The 20,393-nt window shown below is 43.8% G+C and overlaps 1 protein-coding gene across 1 annotated transcript; it reads right to left on the bottom strand.

The window, feature by feature from the left end:
• Window positions 1-228: 228 nt before the first annotated feature.
• On the bottom strand, window positions 229-20,182 carry MFSD10 (major facilitator superfamily domain containing 10). Its single transcript, XM_009074505.1, has 12 exons — window positions 19,998-20,182; window positions 18,749-18,845; window positions 14,957-15,060; window positions 13,848-14,006; window positions 12,444-12,632; window positions 8,234-8,342; window positions 7,292-7,403; window positions 5,854-5,962; window positions 3,811-3,901; window positions 2,260-2,307; window positions 817-906; window positions 229-477 (listed from the first exon to the last, which is right to left on the bottom strand). Exons 1-12 carry the CDS (start codon window positions 20,166-20,168, stop codon window positions 371-373), a joined length of 1,386 nt encoding a protein of 461 aa, XP_009072753.1. The 5' UTR covers window positions 20,169-20,182; the 3' UTR covers window positions 229-370.
• Between the last annotated feature and the right edge of the window lie 211 nt (window positions 20,183-20,393).

Raw genomic sequence — 20,393 nt, 5'->3', positions numbered from 1 at the left:
GAGGAGCAGAGCAGAGCTCTGTGTGCCTCAGTGCAGTGTGCAATGACATCTGGTGAGTGGGGATGGCTCCAGGCCTGTTGCTGTCATGCCGGTTTGCTGCTCTGAGGATCCAAATCCTTTACTCAGCTGGCTGGGAGGTGTGTGGGGGGTCTGTTTGGTTGGTTTGGCGCTTTTTTTCTACTTGCAGAGCTAGCCAAGCTGGCTGGGAGGCCTCGTTAAACATCACTGCTGTGTTGTGGCTGCAAATGGTCACTTTGTGTCTCCTTCCAGAAGTTCAAAATCCTCCTCTTATTATTTGCTCAGCAGTCAGTGCCAAGAGTCAGGTCCTGCAGTGGTCCTTGGAAGCTGGTGATAGTTTTGTGGTTCCTTACTACTCCTGCTTTGCCTGCTGTTTTACCAACCCGAGTAAAGCAAAGGGTACAAGGAACAATGCTCCACAGACAGTGAAGCAAAGCTCAGCCCCAGCCAGCCAGTAAACTGCAGAGGAAACAGGAATTCAGCTTGTTACTGTGTTTGACCCTGCAGATGTGTAAATGCCTTCAAAGCTGCTGCGATCACAACATACCCACAGAGCTGGAGAACACTGAATCTCTGGCTGGGTGAGCCAGAGCAGCAATTGCTTGGCACATGGTTCAGGCTTAGCTTAGTGTTAACACTAGTCTGAGGTCAAGCCCTGGAGTTGCTGTCTGGCTGGTTACCCCTCCTCTGTCCCTTCAGTGAACCCCATGCAGGGGGTGCTGTGCACTTCTCCTTCCCTGTTCCAGCCCACCTGGGTTGTATGGTGACACACAGGAAGGAACATGAGGCCACACTCACCTGCAGCTGACAGGATGGGGCCCAGGGCTCTGGCCAGGGCTCCCAGGCTCCTCAGGATCCCCATGACTCGTCCCTTCTGGCTGGCGGCACCTGTGCAGGCAGAGCTGTTACACTGGGGAGGTTTTGCTTGGGGCAGGGAATGCATGCAGGCAGGGCCTGGGAGCCTTGTTCTTTTGGAGGTGCTTCCCATACGCATCTCCCTCTCCCTGCATTTCACACCCACAGCCCAATCTGCACTTACTTGCCCTCCACCAAGACAATCATAACTGCTTCATTGCAAACATACCAGGGCTTGTTGTAAGTTTTTGTCTAGGGACAACTTCCAGTGCATTCCCCCCATCCCCCCAAAAAACCCTAACCAAAAAAACCCTTTACATTGTGCATAAGCTTTTCTGAGGAGGCACAGGCATATAATTAATACAGAAGTGTAGCTGCAAGTTAACTAAGAGCAACATCAAAGTGACATTAATGAGCAAAGCCTCACTCTTCCACCTCAGCAAGCACTGCAGTCAGCCAGCTGACCCAGAGCTACAGAACTGTGTCATCCAGGGATGGCAACACGGCTACATCTGTTTCACAAGGTTACATTAACAACCAGTGCCAGGAGGGTTCAGAAGATCCCTTAAAAGGTCTTTCCTAAGCAATCAGGAAGAAATGATTTCACTGCTGGCAACAATGGCTGATGTCTCTTTCAGAGGACCCAGGGCCATTCCCTGCTCAGTGACCTTTGCCCAGGAGGCTAATGCTTTGCCCATTCTTCATCTTAATCACCACCAGCAATAAGGTCGCTGCAAATTTCCCCATCACCTTGGAACAAGCTGCATTACACAGTACAAAATTCAAGTGTGACACTGATGGTAACTGAACAGGTCATTGCTGTTTGTTAGTGCTAAAACTGCCACTTATGACACAGGTATGAGCCAGTCTGGGGGTTCCCTATGCTCCCTTGCAGGATGTTTCTGAGGTTCCCAGGGTCAGGACATCCTCCCTTTCTGTGAAAGCAGCTCACAGAAGGGAAGGGGTGGAGGGCTGTATCACCTCCAGCCTAACACAGCTGGTTTGGCTCCTCACAGCTGAGGTTGGTGTGGTTGGAGGGAAGCACAGCCACGGATCACTGGCTGTGCGGAAATGGAGCAGCAGGCAGGTACCCAGCTCTAGCCTCACTCCTGCAGGGGTGGGCACTACTCCAGGGTTACAGACATACAACGTGAGGCAGCAGTTCATGTAACATTTGCATTTCTGCTCTCCTCGTTAATGCACATGGGGAAAGAGGCCTTTTATAAAGCCAAGCAGCAGCTGAGTCATGGGTCCAACACGGAGCTGAAGTGAACCTAAGCCATGAGTGTTCCTGTTGATGCTTCACTAAACTTGAGGTCAGTTCTGTATTTGAGCCAACTCAATACAAAGGTCAATGATGTGGCCAAGGGCAGGAAAGACACTCACCATAGCCTGACACCACTGCTGACAAACACGGGATAACAATGGCTGCAGCTGGAAAAATCCACAAAAGAAATTGTCAGTGAATGGCTCAGAACAATTACAAGAGCAATAGTGAAAAACATGTGGCCCAAACTTGTTACCACTGCAGAGAAATATGCTGAGCTCTGGGGCACTCTACCAACACAGAGTCATCAGGTTTAATCGAGTTCAATAATGCAAACACCCCCTTAAAGCCAACCTGCACGAAGACCCCAGAGCCAAAAGTGCTCTGAGCAGATGTTTCACATTAGCATCTCTCATTCTGTGAGCCCAGGGGACAGGGATGGGCAAGTCAGATCAGCCAACTGGTAGTTTTCCAAAGTGCTGTGGTCTTATCAGGTGGAGCAGGGAATTGCTCATATTCCACACAGACAGTGAGGTGGCTGTACAGAGTGACACTTTACTGTACTCATGGTTGAGAGAGGCAGCTACATTCTCCCTTGGGAAATAAGACAGTCAAGTCCAAGAAGAAAAGGTTACAAAATATTTGGACACAAAACCCAAGAGTTATTCAGCAATCACTGCCCTCTTACTGAAATAGGGGCTTGTTCTGCCAAGAAAGAAGTGCCTTAAGCATACAAAGCAGAATTGTTTCTGGGAAGGAAAAGGACAACTGGAGAGCAGGAACGACTGAAATGTTGCCTTAGCTGCAGGTGCCCTAACTGCTGGGGCAGAGGGAAGAAGAGATGTGAGGTGAGGCTCCCCCCTAGAGGCAATTCTAGCTGGTTTAACTGTGAAGAGATGGAGTCTTTTGCCCAGGTAGGGCCCTAGGAAGACTCAAACACAGACAAAATGAACACCTCCTCTCACTCCTCACCTGTCAAACAAACAAGCTACTCAATAGATGCATTTTGTGGTTTACAGTTTACTGTTGAATCAAGCTGTACCATGCAAAAGAAAAGTCTTCTACTGTTGAAATGAGTCATACTTGGAGCTTCTTAACAATAGCTAGCACTGTTTAGAATACCTGAAATCTCTTTTCAGACAGGCATCTCAGTAGATTTCATTCATAACTGTTCCCCTGAATAACAGATTAGATTGGCAGAACAGTATCTGTTAACACTTCAACACAAGGCCCTCACTCTTGCTCAGTCCAAATACATGCTCTGGCTTTCTGCTTCAGAGTGTGCAGGTCTCCAGCCTGTGGCCTAACAAACAATGCAGCCACTACAGAAATACAAAGACATGATGTCTCCCTTCTTTTCCTGAGCTGAGCTACTTGGTAAATATTTTGCTTCTAGGCCTGATAATAGGGAAAAAAAACCCCACTCTCAAGAGCTGCCCAGATAGACAGGACAACAGGAGCACTGGCGATGCTTCCAAATATCACCATGACAACTTCCTGTGATACAAACAGCATCAGAAAAAGCACAGACACTGTTTCTTCCTTATTTCATAAACAGAAATGTCAACTTATAGTCTGAAATTAGAAGTGCATCTCTTTTGACAGAGTGAATAAATAGATGAAGAAAAAATCATTTGTGCTTTGCATGCAGTGCCTTTGGAACAGCTCACCGAAGGAGTACAGCAACAGTCCAACACTCAGCATGGTCACATTTGCAGCCCATCCAATTAACAAGAAAGCTGGAATCAGCAACATAATAGCCTGCAAAATGAATGAGTCACACGGTTACATCTGAGCCCTGCTTGTTAAAGCCTAGCTCTAGGTGTCCTGCCAGTTCTCTTCCACTGATGGGACAACACTGAAGTTAGAAGCAGAAAGCCCTTTCTTCTCAAGTAGACATTTCAAAGTCACCTGGATGGTCACAGACCAGCACAATGCACTTTTCTGCTCCCTCTCACTATCACATGATTGCAGACCACAGGCAAGTTCTCCCTCTCACAGATCTACCATTTTGGGGGGGATATTTTTCTCTTGTACAGTGTTGGCCTGGGCAGAAATCTAGCTTTAAGTCTTCATCTCCCAAGCTGGCACAAGAAACCAAAAAGTTTGTGTGCAGCAGGACTACAGCTCCCCTGCTTTACCTTTCAGATTCCATCTATCTGTAGCCAAGTAGAAAAAACGGGGTTGGGGGGAATGGCATCTGAAATTCAAACCCCAAAATACAAAGCACTCTTCATCTTCTCCAAGAGCTGGACTTCAGCTCCCCTGTGATGTATCACCCCTTGCTTACAGAGCTGCTGTTGGTCTGATGAAGGAGAGTATTCACTGCCACAAGTGCCTCGTTTGGAAGATTCAGTTATAAATGAGCTACTGTAACTACTATGCTGAGAGAGCTCATGTTTGCCATATGGTGCAGATTCACAAACAAATTGCCAGAATAACTTCAGCAAAAGGGGGAACTCCCACAAAAGCCCCTGATATCCACGGGAAGAGTGCCTCAGGGCCAGAGGGTCTGTGCACAGTGCACATGGGTGGGCATGAGTAGGACCAGCCCAGCCCAACCAAACGAGTGTTTTGAGGTAACTACACTCCTCAGGGCAGGGAAGAGGAAAAAGTATAAAAATTAGTGGGGCAAACCACAGTGTGCACAAACTGCAGAGCAGTGCCAGCAAACACAGCAGGCTGGCACAGCACACAGAGGATAAAGCAGCATGAAGCAGCAGCCTGAGTGCTCAATCACAGGGAAATGCCTCCTATGTGCCACAAGCAGCATGCCACTAACTTCTGCCTCCCAGGGAGCAGGGTGGAGATTGTTACACCAGCAGAAATAACTTAAGAAAAGCTGAGTCAACTCACTGGAATGCAGTGCAGTTTGGTAATCTTTTTACCCTGGCACCACTGAAATCACTCACATCAATGTATAACATATTATAGAGGCTTTAACAGTCCAAGGAAACCTATTACCAATTAGCCAATGACAGTTCAGAAACACCTCAAACCTGCTTTTAGTTCCACACACAAATGTAAAAGACAAGATGTATCTACTGTTCCCACAGCTGTGTAAGCTGCAGGGAACAGTTCCCTGTCATCCCAGGACAGCAGCTGCAGCATCTCTGTGAAGCAAGAGGCAAGCAAAACAAAGGAATGTACACTTTTGCCAGTGAAACTTCACTCTGAACACTGGTACATGGAATACGGAGCATCACAAATAGAAGACTGGAAGAAGAATCTATTTCTCCATGTCCTGAAATATACTCTAGGGAAAGCCTTGATAGCACAAAGATGGCCAGACTGAAACTAATATCCCAGAAAGAGAGCCAGAGATCAGCTCTGAAGCAGCTTTAATAGTTTCAATGTCTGCACTGCAAGAGGAATCATTGAAATGAAGCATAATCTTCACAGCATTTTACTTAGCTGGCACGGATGGACAATCTGTTCTCAGTCCTCACTGCAACTAAATATGAAGAACACTAAGTTTCAATAATATTGTTGCTGATATGGTAAGAAAGGGCTCTAATGTTCCAAAGTTTAGTTAGACTGATAAGTGCCCAACAACCACAGTCTTGACAAGTCATTTAGCTGGACAAACGAGACAGAATATTTTTTAGATTTGACAGGTACAGTTATAGCCTCCAACTATCCTTTATTGCACTTTATGCTGAAAATTAACATATCAGGTTTGGGGGGAAGAAAAATAAATTATTTTTTTTTACCCTTTTTACAGCTCTGATTTCATTTCCTGGCTTGATTCGGCGAGCATAGCCTCCCTGGATCACAGCCATTGTTATTCCAATAAAGAAAAACATCTTGCCCTGCTGCATGCTGGAAGGGAGGCAAAAACACAGATTACAGAGTCACGCACAGAGCACTCTGCCCTGGGATTCACAGGGCTGCTGTGGACCCTTTCCTCAACAAGAGAGGCAAAATGCTTTTTGATGCTTGCACAAGCAGTGCAGAGTTCTCCATCAGTCTCCATGGCAGGCAGACAGGAAAAAGAGAAACCTCCAAGGTCTTATATATTGATGGGACAGCTGCTGGCAAATGCTGCAACCATCTCTAGACTGCTGCAAAGTAGTGTAGTTATTTCTAGGGTGGCCCACAAAGAGTCAATGAATAAATTACCCTGTGCCATGGACATCTGTGCCATATGCACAGGAGTTGTTGGCTTCCAAGGACCAACTCGTGCAGGGTTTGATTAAGGTCACCAAGGCACAACATGGGCACTGGCACTGTGGTGATCTTGTGTTGCACCAGGAAGCTTGCAACATCACTCCCTCCACCCTTAAATATTTCTCCAGTTTTCCCTTTCACCTCTCTTAGCTACTAAACTATGTGGATATTCTCAGCTACAAATTGTCACCTCCATGACCAGCTTGCTGCCTCACAGCCTGTGGATCTCACTGAGGGCTGTCCTGAATGGCTGGTGCAGGGAAAACCTTAATACACTAAAAACCCTTTTCCTTGACACACACATGTTAGTTAAGCCACAAACTGTAATGAAAGACAGACAGGGAAAGATGAGACAACCCCCTGAGAATTACTCAAAGGGAAGGACACACATAGGAATCAATATGCAAGTTCATGTTCCTGGCTGGAATTCTTCCCATGAGCTGGCAGAAAAAGTATTTCAAGCTGAGCTGCTCTTAGTGGATTCTGTTCTCTTTCTTCTCTAGTGTTTGGCTTAAGGAAATCAAACTCTATGACACGACTGTACACCATATGCAATGCAGAACTCTGATGAGCAAATATAATCACCCAGCTACCCCTTCATCCTTTGCCTTTTGTGAGCTTCCAGATTTGCCCTGATACTGAAGAACTCTTCTGAGCAAGAAGAGAAAAGGTTCTACCAGAATCAGTACAACTAGCCCGGATATACACATTCCAGGAGCTTTAATTTAATCTTGTGTCTTCATTTTGTCTAGTTATTACAACATGTAGATTGATTATTTCCTTTCATGATAAACACTGTGCCTCTATTTTCATAAACTCTTCCCCCACAGCCCAAGTATCACTGAACTCAGGGCTGCTTTTTGAGTGTTTTAACTAACATCATAAAGCCTCTCTTGAAAATACATGAAGAGAGATTAAATCAGGAGTTTGAAAAATATCTTAGACAAAATATACAACATTGATATTCTAAGCCTGCTATACCTGCTGAAGTGGAATCTCTGGTGAGTGAGAAAACTCAGTGTATACTCCAAGCCGGAAAACAGGAAGAGGTACAGGAAATAAACCAGGCCCAAAAGTTTGAGATTCTGAAGATCTAAACAAACACAAAACAAAGCAAACACCAAGGGGGTTGGGGTGGGAAGAGAAACATGGTGGTGTTTATCAAGCATAGCTTGAAAATATAACCACAAAGGTAGAGCAACATTTATCAGCTGTTCAGGGAGAAGTTCTCACCTCAGATGCTCATTTTAAATATCCATACAAGACATGCCACAAAATGACTTGTGCCCACTGCACCTCCCTTCTTATGAGGAGAGGAGAGACAAAAAGACTAATCTCTGTCTGGGTTACCCTGGTCTCACTCACCCAGTCCAGGCCCTCTACCTCACATTCACACCTCCACCTATATGGGGACTGATTGACTGATTTTAAACCATACCCATATTCCACCCAATACCTTGATGCTGCTCTCGGGGTGTTACTGACTAAAGCACACTATCCCTTTTTCTCAGCTATAAATGGTCTGTGCCAGGCTACCTTACTTATTTTTCTGCCACTGCAGGCTTTGACAGGTTTCCTCTAAAGAGGTAAGTATTCCTGATGCAGCAGCAAGGAGGACTGAATGATAAGTTGGTGTACCTGGCAAATACTGATTTATTTTCTACAGCTTAAAAAAATTCATATAGAGAATGAATCAAATCCTACATTGCCAAGTCCTGAATTGAGAAATAAAATTCCAGTATGAAGTTTCCTGGTTTGCAGCTTGAATAAGCAAACTAACATCTCTCTTACTAATGTCTTGATCTACCTTCTTAAATTACTTCCCTTCCTGCAGCCTGAAAATGGTCTGAGTAAAGTTTAGGAAAGCATCAACCACATACAAAAGGCACACAGCATCACTATAAAAAGTCAGCTAACACTTACTCTCCTCTGAAGGGGATTCCTTTCCTCGGGTGACTGCAGAGAACTGAAACAAAGCCAAAGGACTGAGCAAGTCAACTGCTGCCTGAAATCCAGATGTCACAGAAGGGACCTGATCAAAGACAAAAAGAGGTTTATTTAAAAACCTAATGTAGTAACCACAGCAAGGAATTGACAACAACTGTCAAATGTGCTTCCACACCTACACAAACCATCTGAGATGAAACAAGGCACTTGGTGTTGACAACTGAGTGGCCCCCAGTAACAACCCAGACCTCCTGAACACACAACTGGCTCTAGCACTGTAACTGAAAGGTGGAGCACTGAGAGCACCTTTCACTGAGTACAGAAAAGAGATTCTTCTCTGAGTTCTTAAAAGCAGAAGAGGCAAGTTCTCCACAGTCTTGAGGTTAGCTTTGTTTGGTTCACCTTTTGCATCATCCCTCATGTCCAAAGGACATTTACTGGGAAAACAGTGGCACATCTACCTGCCAGGTCACAGGAAGCTAAGAATTTAAGAGTCTGAGACCAGTATGTGCATCGAGCACCAGCCTGTTTTGGTACTGGTTGCTCTTTTAGCCAGCCAGTGACACCTCCTGGGGAAGAAAAGGAAAATGAAAACTTTTAGAAAGATTCTTTGGAGATATTTTAGAGAGATTTCTACAGAGATTCTGCCCAGCCACACTGTGTGACTTTTCAAAGAGGAAAATTTCTGGTCCTTGTACTCCATACATCTCAATTATGCACTCCATACTCACTAATTATGCACCTAGTGGCACTCTCCCTGCTCCTTATCCACAGGCACTTAGGAGGTGCTTATTCTCCCATCAATAGAGAATTCAAATTTTTAAGTAGTTTATTTTTATTCTAAGATACAGCAAATTAAAGAAAATACTAAAGAAGGAATAATGTCTAGACTTTTACAAGTATGAGAATGTAGCCTGTCACTTTATACAACAGTCACAGGAAGAGGTAAAACAGACTCAAGAATCCTGAATAATCACACCTAGTATTTCATGCCTTCAAAGCACTGCACAGGCTTTATCTGATAATCTTACTTCTCTTCCCAGATAGGGAGGGAGGGAGAGAGCTATTACTCCTTTGAGGGCAGAGATTAAAGGTCGAATTATCAATGCAACTTAATCTCAGTGCATGACCTGAGGACTCATATGGACTGGATTTAATAAAGCTGTAAACAAATCAACCTTCAAAATGGTATTCATGTGACCCCTGTCTTGTTTTGATAGTCAGAGCTTCTGAGTATCTGACAGCAGAGCTCTGGAGCCCACAAGCCTCACAACAGCAACCAGTTCAATATACCAGGCCATAAAGTTGCTGACCCACACAGCACACACTGGGAGATTTACTTCCCCTCCCACTGCATATATTGCAGAGAGCAAACAGACACTCCCAAGAAGAAATTTGCTCATGCTTTTAAAAAGTCTGTAAGAGGATTTCATGAAGCTGTAGGTTTGCTTGTAGCAATCCTCAATTCCTGCATGGTTGGCACAACAGTGTTTGCACTACGGCATAGAGAACTTGGTCACAAGCAACACTTTTCAAGGAGGTTTGCCAGTAATAAAAATCCCCTGTAGTTTGCACCTGGTTTGAATTATTATCCACGTCAGACAGCATGCCAAGCTGCTTTGGACTACAAGGCCAATTTTAGTTTCATCCAGAGGATATACATTATATATGTATATGTTTAAAATTTTAAGTGCTTTGTGAAATATATATGTATTAGTTTGTTTAATATAGGTGTGTTTGTGTGTATACATGTATAGATTTCTTTCAATTTCTCCTTTGCCATAGAAACAGTGGTCTAGAACTGGCTTCATCCACTGATCCATAATGAAAACATTGTCCTAAAACTGCCACCCACAAATAACAAAGTATACACTGCCAAATTCAGTCACTGTCAGCAGCTGCACCAAGTTCAGATTCTTTGCAGGTTCAAAATCTGCAACATCTAACTTGTATTTAATTTCTGTGATTGCCCAAATTTTGCTCAATTTCTCAAAAATTGCTTAATTTTACTTCATGATCACCCTAAAAGTCACCTTGAATACTAGACATTTTTCAGTGTCTTGTTTATTCTGTTTTCCTCTAATGCAGACAGACTCTGTAAAATGACTTGAAGGCAGAATCAGTCCAAATCAGGAATGCAGCCTGGGCCTTACAAGCTACAGCCTTACCCTTCAAGTCAGATGCTGTTTAGTATGCACAGAGCACAGCTTTGTTTTTCCACAAGTCTGCTGGTGATTCTGCATGGCCCTAACACACAGTCCTTGCACAATTAGCAGGACATCAGAAAAAAAATTGTGAGACCCTCCCTCCAACTAGGTAGCCTTGCCCACAACTAGCTTAGCTAAAGGTGAACTAAAAAGCTCTTAAAGAGGATAGATTTCACTAGAGAACTCTGTATTCCTCCCTTCCCACAACCAGCTCACAGCAGGAGCTGTTTGGGCTGCCTCATATAAGACCAGTGTTTAACTGATTTAAGGTACAATTCTCTGGTCTCTTCACCTGATCAACTCATGGAACAGTTAAAAAAAAAAAGAAGGAAGAATAGTGAAAATTCTGTTCTCTTTGGATGAAAACTCATTCTTGTTCCCCTGTCCCCTTTCACCTTCCCCTTTCTACAATTCTAACATGAATCAATGTGAAATACTTCTCTCCTGTGAAAAGCAGATTGAGAGAAACGAAGGTATCATGAGAACACAGCATAATTCAAGGAAACAGATGTCTGATCCTACTGGCACATCCTCCTACCAGTGATCATTATCATTTCCCTTCTTTTTACAGCTTTGTCCTTCCAACATATTCCACTCCTATACTAACTACAGGAGCACCTGCTCCAGCTCAGCCCAGCCAAGTTCTAGAGGGGCAGCCAACATACCTGCCTTTCCTTTGTCATCCACAGGCCAAGAAAACTGCTCCCCTCCCGCTCAGAAAGTGGGAGGAATTACCAAAGGGAGCAAAGCAGCCTAATAAGTGGAACTAGAATATGTAGGGACACATGGATCATATGGGGCCACTGCCCAGATGCACACAAACACTCACACCTACTCCAATCACAAGAAGCTCCAATGCCAGACAAACCAGTCTCTTGTCAGACAGAAAACAGACCCTGTGTATTTTTGTGTGACTGGGACCTGACCCTAAGCAGCACCTCAGGCAGCCCCTACTGCTGTACAGGGACAGAACCCGAAAAAACAGCAACAGTGCTCTCCTTTTCTTACCAAAATTCCCTCATGTTGGCTAACACAGACTAACTTATAAGAACTCCCAAGAAGATAATAAAAGGGAGAGGGACATATCCAGTCATAACACAATAGTAAAATGCACCGAAGCCATGTAATCACTCTACGGCAAAGGAGGAATTGTTAACAGAATACAGCATATAGAATACGCTCTACAGCACTTCCCTGCATCAACACGTTGCCATCACTCCAGAGTGCAGAGCTCTGAGTAAGAGCAGGATTTCATCCAGAATGTTTAGTAACAGCCAAATAGGAAAGGGGAACAGATGACACATGGAAGAGTCGTTAAAAAAAATAAAATAGCTGTAGTGCTTGGGAACATAATGTGAGTAACTGATTTCACACGGGACACAACCTGCTGGGAAAAACTCAGGGAAGGTCTGAAGTTCTGCCCTGGTAGGATCATTGCAGATGAAAGCTTCCTGAACCATTCTCAGTGTCAAATGGGTTTGGCTATCTAGAGATCAAGCATGTTCCAACAGCTGAGTGCTGCTTAGAAATAAGGGATGACAGGAAAGACCCAATCCAGTGAAAGCCTCAAATCAAGTGTCTCCCAGATACCTAGGGCTGAATTCAGCCTCTCTCTCTACAAAGGAGACTGTTCTACGAGACTTTTAACCAGATGGACAGTGTGCAATCATACAATAATAAGTCATGATGAAAATGTTCAAGGCCAGGTTGGATGAGGCTTTGATCAGCCTGGTCTAGTGGAAGGTATCGGCAGGGGGGTTGGAACTAGGTGTCTTTAAGGTTCCTTCCAACCCCAAACACTGTGATTCTGTGATCATGCAACTGCTTTGACACCAGCCTGAATAATAGGCCTAACCCCAGGAATGAGCTAGCTTTCTGAGGCACTGGATAAGCCTGTTCTTAATTTTTTCCAGTATTCCAACAATTCTCAAATCCTACTTTTACAAAAAAATACATCTTGAGACTGATAGTCCATTTACCCGTTTTTCCTTGGGAAGTGTCTCCGGAAGTAGGAAGAAGATGAAAATTAAGTCAGCCACAGAAAACATGAGAGCTAACAATGCTGAACGAAGGTAGAAGACTTCTCCTTTCTCCGTCTCCATGGCGAGGTAAGCACCTATCATGGGACCCAGGGTAAAACCAAGGGAGAAAGCAACACCAATCATTGCCTGCAGGGATACAATGAACACAGACATGTAGTTTTAGTCACCATTTTTTTCATTCAGGTAGCTCAGTTCTAAAACAATCCAGATTTCCTGACATTTGCCTTAAAGAAATGCAACCAGACACAGAACCCAATCACCCTGAGGATGTAGGGAGTGCACAGCAAAGAGCAAGAAGTGTGAAAACCCTGCTATTTCCAAATAATCTATTTTATTTTCAATCCAGTCAGAGAAGTGGCAGGAACAAGCAGTGGCCCATCACAGCTTGGGAATAGCATCAGTGAGATGCTATTTGTCTCCCAGAAAGCAGAATGAACATGCCTACTCTGCTTTGGAAAAGGATATAAGCCATATGGATGTAAGCCATGCTGTACTAAGTGACTTGCTCTCAGGCCATAAAAATAGGCCCTGACCCATTTTATTTACTAGTGCTGTATGGGTATCTCTCTCCATAAAATGAAAAAGTATTTTGGCTCACCAGGATTACAATAAATTGCTTGGAAAATCCATTAGCTATCACTGTGAAGTCTAAAGCTTTCCCCTCCCAAGAAGCAGCTGTCTCACATAGTGACTTATAACAATCTGCTAAGAGAAGTCTAGGCCCTCAAGGCTTTTACAAGATAAAAGATATAACTGGTAATTCACAGGCAAAGTTCAGCCTGCAGGGTGTTTCCATCTAGGCCACTGCCTTCTGGAAGTGCAGAGGGAAGCTTCTCATACTACTTGCTCTTCAGTCAGCCAAATGTCACATCCTTTACCCACTGAGCTCAGATCCTGAAGCCAGAGCAGCATACAAGGAAGTCAGGAGGCACACTGTGCTGTGCTGCTGTGCAGTCACAGTTTGGGAAGGTGAGAAAAATGAGTTGTCCTGTAACTGGCTTCCAGCTACCAGAATTGGGCCACAAAACCTTTGTATTTCTAAGCTATTGTAATCAGAATTAAAGTTATCAGCAGCACTAACAGTTCTAATACGTAAACGGGTAGTTTTTCCACCTCTAAAGCATCTGCATTTCACTTGCAGGTGAAGGTCATTGGCAAGTAAAGTCCAAGATCTCCCAACAAGATGATCAGGCATCTTTTCAGAAGCAGGGTAGTACATAAAGTCATGTTTTCACTTGATCAATGAATACACAGGAATGCTGAGGAAGACATACTGAGCACCTAAAATCAAATAAAAGTTACCTAGTAAACCTAAACATATACCCCACAAGTGTAACTCACCATGCCCTTGCTCCGTGCTTTGGGAGAGTGCAAGTCAGCAATTATAGCTGTGGAGAGGCTGACATTCCCTTTGCTTATCCCACCTATGATCCTGGAGAGAAGAAAAACGCCAAAAGTCCGAGAGGCAGCCCATAGTGAGTATGATGCTATCAAACCCATCTGCAGAAGCAAGAAAGGGTTCTTTATAAAGCAAAGCAAAGTTGATATAATTTCTGCACATTTCCCAGCTAAACATTTTGTTGTTTAATAGTTTTCAACAGCTGCTCCAAAACCCATGTGACAGATGTCTGAATATACTGACACCGCACTACATCCTGAAGAGTGATATAAAAAGTAGAAACAAGTCCATACAAACTTCACATAATTGTGATATTTCTAACAAAATCAGAAGAGTGAAGTTCAGTGCAAACCAAACCTTTGTACATCCCACTCCTTTGTTTCCAACTTCAAGAGAAATCTGAGTTCATAGTAAGAAGAATTCACAGTTCTGGCCCTTAAATTTCACAATCAATCATCAGCACAAATGCTTATTTACGTCACTCCCCACAAGCCTACAGGATCTGGGGATTTGTATATCCTCCACTGCCAAGTTCCACCACATGTGTACACACTTGCTCTGTAGTTAGAAACCTCTGACCAGCAACAGAAAAAACATCTTGGAGAATGTTCATGTTCATTAGAAATACATCTTACACTGCTAAATAATAGTGTATTGTATCCCTAACCAACAATTCCCAGGTTCTGTGAAACAGGTCATGAAGTGATCAGCCCTCATTAGTCACTTGGGGAACTAAAACATACAGGGATTAAGTCTAACATTTGACAACGGAGCACCTGAAGTCATACTCCCATAGAAAGGGGAAAGGGATTTTGGAAAATCACAGAAAAAATATTAGTATTTTGGTGCTTTCTATGTACAATTCTGGATCTGGGAAGTTCAGCTTAAGAACTTGCATTTGGAAGTGTGGCCAAATGACTTGGCAAGAAACAGACCACAACCAACCGACCTAGAACATTGAATTTTCCAATCCTCTGTGCTACCCACAAGATCATAGTGCCTTCCACTGTGTGCTGAGATGCCATGACTAACATCAGCACGTGACACATACCACTGTCATCAAGATGACAGGTCTTCTGCCCAAGTGGTCGGACACTGCACCAGTGAGGGGAGAGGAGAAGAACTGTAGCATGGAAAAGATGGAACCAATCAGACCTAAAAAAAAAAAAAGATAAATCATTATACTTACTGCCTTCATCTTGCATACAAAGACAGCCAACCTGTTCTAGACCTTTGACACTATGTCCTTTAAAGGCATGACATTAAATGTAAAACAACAGCTATAAAGAATAGCTTTGTCCCTGAAACTAAGCCACTTTCAAAACACCAATCTTGCATTGTTATTTAACTGAGGCAGCAAATACAGACAGACCAGACACACAAACAGACCAGAGTAACAGGCACAAACTGTGTGACTTACAGGTTACTTCACTGGTGAGAAGGGGTTTGAAACTCACTAGTTGTAACAGAATGATGATTCTCCAATGCTTCCCCAGCTGGCTACATACATTTTCTGTTCTTAAAGCAGAGATAACATAGTCTTTAACAGTCACAGTTCTTTTAAGACTTTTTTGATTGTCTGAACCTGATTCTGTCACACTTAATTAGTTTTTCTTTCCTTTTTATCATGGAAAGGAGGACTTAAACACTGCAGTTATTGAGGCACCCTAAGAGGTAGGAGTGATTCCAACAGACTCCGACAGTCTTTTGAAATCTGCCTCCAGCTTCTGTGATCTTTAATTCCTCTTTTCTCTTGCCATTTCTAGCTTCACAGACTTATTAATTTGCACTACACTCTCAACAAGCAGGCAAAAGATGCCTTGCTGTCACAGTTTTTCTTTAAAGGAAAAACTGGGTTATATGTCTCAGATCATTCAGCTATCAAAGCTTCAAAAGGCAGAGGAGAGACAGACCAGAAGTTCTGCTTCCATCAACTTTGAGGGAGAAAGAATATTGATACTGAACACCTTGTTGAGAACAGCCACTTGTGATAACTCAAAGCTCTAAAAAAAAAATGTAAAAAATCCTACAGCTGGTACAGTGGCAGTTTATGTTTATGACAGACAGTTCTCTTCCTTGTATTTCTAGCACTATAAAAACACTCATTCATGCCAAATATTTCAAAGCCAGTGTGCAGCAAAAGCAGGGCCAGGAAAGGAGAGGTGCCAGGAGCTGAGGATGACCACAGCACTGGCAGTGCTCTCACCAACCCAGGTCCCACATGGGTTGGGCAGATCAGGGTGCTGCCAGCAGGGCCCACTGACAGTCCCAAACAAGGCAAGGGTTATACATCAGGTCCATCCAGGGAGTCCAGTCCACACCAGCAGGACTCACGGGCAGAGAAAGGAGTGGAAACAAGACACCTACAAGGTAGGTCTGAGGTCTACCCAAGAGACAGAGGCAGAGACAGTTCTGGAGGCAAGGCCTGGGCCTGAGCTGAAATACAGCTCCTGAATGACTGGGCAGATAACATGTGGGTGAGGACTGGCCACAGTAACAAAGTATTAGTAACCTCGGGGCCTCGATATGGGCAGAGAAGGTTACTGCCCTGAAGAGGTTGCAGTCTAAGCAAAGATGAAAGAGAGAAAAATATATCCTGCACTAGGAGAAACAAGACCTTGGAAGCGCCTTTCAATTCTATGCTCCTTGTTGCAGGTGAAGGCAATGAAGGAATACAGGCTGCAGAAATGGTGCAGTGGCCTCTGCTTAACATCACAAGTATAGTGAAACTTTCCACTATGAACATTTAAGGTGCATCCAGTCAAGATGGACTGAGACAGGAGCTGACTACAACTAAAATTGCTTGCCCGTCTTTCCCTGCTTCTGCAGCCTTGGTCAGCTCTTCAGTGAGTTAATTCAACTCAATCTGGCAGAAATACAATCTAGCAAAAAGAAAAAAAAATTCTGCTGGTTTAGCAAATCAAATGGCTTATTAAGAAAAGCTGTCATTAAAGTCAGCACAAGAGATGAAGTCAAACGTGACAGGTACCAGGTTAATTCAGCCATCCTGTCTGCACCCTCACTGCCTGTAATTAGTCAGCAGTCCCACCACTACTCAATACTGCCTCTAAATACTTTTATCCTAGAGAGAGAAGACAGTAAGGGATACAAGGTACAAGGAGGAGGTTTGCAGTCAGGCCTTAAAGGAGACAGAAAGCAGCTACTGAGGGATTAAAGAAAAGTGTTTTCTAGCATTTAAAGCCACTCATTTGACTAAAAAATGAGCACAGAAACAAAAACATGCCTGCAAGGACACTGTGGGAAAGAAGAAAATTGCTTATTAACTTTCTATTGCCTGTTACACCCAAATAAACTACTTTAAATAGTAACAACACATTCACACATACTCTAATGAAGTTTTGTGTTTCATTTAGTTTATTTTAAAAGCCTTTTGCTTATCTCGGGGGAGGCCTCAGCTCACTAGAGGATCTAATGAAAATTAAGCCAGAAACCCTCACATCTTCATGCTTCAAAATCAAGAGTTTTCTCATAACCATCTAGATTGCAAGAAGCCAAGAGTATCTGATGTGTAACATGATGTATATGCTGCTGAATTTCCTTCACCACTCCTGCTGGAGCTCATCCACACCAGTGTCCCAGTGACAGCAAATGCTTCTGGGCCCTGCAAAGCATCAGCTCTACTGCTTTTAATAGGACTAATGAGATTTAGAAGCAATGCTGTACTATGCCTGCCCAAAGGGGAGGCAAGTCTGGGACTCACAAGTTTCTATTTCCAGTGTTTCCTACTGATTGATCTCCAATCACATGCAGATCAATTGTGAAGGGAGAGTAATCTCTGTGACTGAACAGAGCGTAGCACAGCAGGCTGCTGACCCTCAACTGGCAGTCTGACAACAAGGAGCAGCAAGCCTGTATTTCTATGTCAATCTGTAGAACAAATTGAGCAAGGCCACAGGACAATTCAGGTTAAAAGGGACCTCTGGAGGTCACCTTCTCCAACAGCCTGCTCATAGGGTCAGCTATGAGGTCAGACCAGATTGGTCAGGGTTTTACCCAGTCAGGAGCTGACAATCTCTGAGGATGGAGACTACAAAACCACCCTGGGCAGCCTGTTCCACTGACCATCCTCACTGTGAGAAAGTTCCTCCCTATCTCCAGTCTGAGCCTCCCCTGCTTCTACTTGCACCTCTTGCATCTCCTCTCTCCTACCATGCACCTCAGTGAAGAGCCTCTCTCTCAATAATTCCAGGTAGTGGAAGGCTGCCGTTGCCCGCAGACGAGCCCAGGTCCTCTCCATCTTCACAGCCCTCTGCTGAATTCACCACAGTGCATGGATGCCTTTCCTTGCACTGGGGACCAAAACTGGATGTGGTCTAACAAGTGCTGAGTACAGGCAGATGACCACTTCCCTTAACCCACTGACTCTGCCTCTGTTCATACAGCCCAGGAGCTGCTGGTACCTTTGCTGCCAGGGCTGGCTCATGCTCAGGCTGCTGCTCACCAGGATCCCCAGGGCCTTTACAGCAGAGCTGCTCCCCACCAAACAGTGTCCAGTCTGTATCACTGCAAAGGATTGTTCTTTCCCATGGACAGGACTTGAAATTTGTCCTTACTGAATTGCATGAGGTTAGCCCACTGCTCCTGTCTAGGTGTCTCCAAATGACAGAAATGGGGCTGCCCAATTCTGCATTGCTATCAGTGTGGTAAAACCAAAATCATTTACTGTCTAATCTAAGAGACATTTTCTGTGTTACTTAAATCTGAATCTTATACCAGGCAAGTATGCTTTTTGTATTTCCTGTCATTCTTCACATAAACACTGCAAATAACTTGAAAAGAACACCTTTTTCTGTCTGTTAGCTTGTTTGTTTAACGTCCATACCTCCAAACAAGACACTGTTGTATTTCCGTTCTGGAGGTATCCCAGCCATCACTGCAAACCAGTCCACACCATGTTGCAATGACAAATATAATCCATCCTGAAAAAGAGATAACAGGGAAATAAAAGCAAGAAGACAGTTTCTCTGTTTTATTTTCAAAGACAGCATCACAGCTTAGTGAACTAGAGACAATGTTAGATGATTCCTTCCCTCCTCCTCCCTCCAAGGGAAAATTTCCTCACTGATCAGTTGTCATAGGCTAAAAATACCTTAAATTGTGAATGCTAACAGGCAGTAGATAATTGGGTATATGTGTCTGGGTGGGGGAATGTCTGAATTTGAACTTTTTTAAACCATTAGGCCTGTGACTTGCTAAACCCTGAACTAAACAGAAGCGGCATGCCCTGAATCTTTCAATTAGTAAAGCAAGATGAGATATACTCTACTCTGCTGCACATAGATTATTTAGCCTGGGAGAGCCACGAGCTTGTAGATCCAGAAAGAAAATGTGGTGCAAAAAAAAGAATGGTTCCTGAAAAGAGGAGGAGGACTTGAGAAGAAGAAGGCCTTTTGGAAAGAAGGTGAAGATCTTGGCTGCAGGAAATACACTGAAAGTGGGAGATCCCAGAGATCAGAGCCCATGGTCAGGGTTAGACAGAGTTGTGAGAAAGACAAAGCCTACAGCTGCCATTGGAGTGGGGTTAGAAAGGGGCTGAGAGACAGAGGTGTGGGCTACAAAAACAATTCTCCCATAACATCTTCATCTTGAGCAGTAACACCTGAGAAGGGTAATGGCAACACCTGCACAGCCACCAACCAACAGGTCTTTCTGCTCTGTGTTTCCAGACCAGCAGTCAGTTCCCTGCTAAGGATGGAAGTTGAGATGGAACATGACACTGGGGGTTGGAGGAAGTGAATGTGTTCTCAGATAAACCCCAGTATGCAGATTCATTATGAACTGTCTCACCAGTGACATCAGTGTAAAACACAAAAACACGGACAATTACAAGGACTAGTCCCTAAGAAATACGTGAATTTTCTTCAAAACAAGCCCCTCATTTTAATGTAAAAGCAAGAGCAAACAGTCTCATGCAGGTTAACAAATACATTCAGTACACGAATATTTAAATGTGCTGGGTAATTATTTATCTGCCTACAGCTATTTGGTTTGCCCCAAGGCCAGTGATTTTTCTTCCATTCCTACCAAAGGAACCTAACATTTTTTGTGGGCTGACTTTCTGTGTTACCTACCTCAGTCTGGCTGTAGTAATCAAGGATGGAAGGAAACAGTGGCAAGATGAGAGCGAATCCCAACAAGTCGATGAAGAGTGCCAGGAAGACAATTGTAATAACATGGTTACAGTTCTGTTCTTGCTTGTCGTCGATGGAGTTGCTGCTGGTTCCTCGCTCTTGCAGGGCCATGTTCCCTGGTGCTCTGCTTCTAAAGGAAATTACATTTATCAGTCAACAAGGAGCCTTTTGCAGGCCTTTCATTAGAGTATCTTGCTGATTTGTTCTTGCTTTCCACAGACTTCACAAAAGTAAATATAAGCTCTGGCTATATTAAGCTACCTGGTTTCAAGAGATCTCTAGTCAACAAGGATGTAGGCCATATATCATTCAGTATTTAACAAAGAAAGCAGTCTC

Source organism: Acanthisitta chloris, unplaced genomic scaffold (genome assembly GCF_000695815.1).
Source record: "Acanthisitta chloris isolate BGI_N310 unplaced genomic scaffold, ASM69581v1 scaffold21125, whole genome shotgun sequence".
In the NCBI taxonomy this organism is placed as follows: Eukaryota; Metazoa; Chordata; class Aves; order Passeriformes; family Acanthisittidae; genus Acanthisitta; species Acanthisitta chloris.
This window is presented reverse-complemented; position numbering and strand designations above follow the sequence as displayed.

Bases quoted from the DNA above. Each gene is read 5' to 3' on its own strand.
- MFSD10 (XM_009074505.1), bottom strand. From the start codon at position 20,168: ATGGCCCTGCAAGAGCGAGGAACCAGCAGCAACTCCATCGACGACAAG. The intron at 15,061-18,748 runs GTATGGACGTTA...TTTTTTTTTTAG, and splicing joins CAACAGTGTCTTGTTTGGAG to GTCTGATTGGTTCCATCTTT. The intron at 2,308-3,810 runs GTGAGCTGTTCC...GGATTTTTCCAG, and splicing joins ACTGTTGCTGTACTCCTTCG to CTGCAGCCATTGTTATCCCG.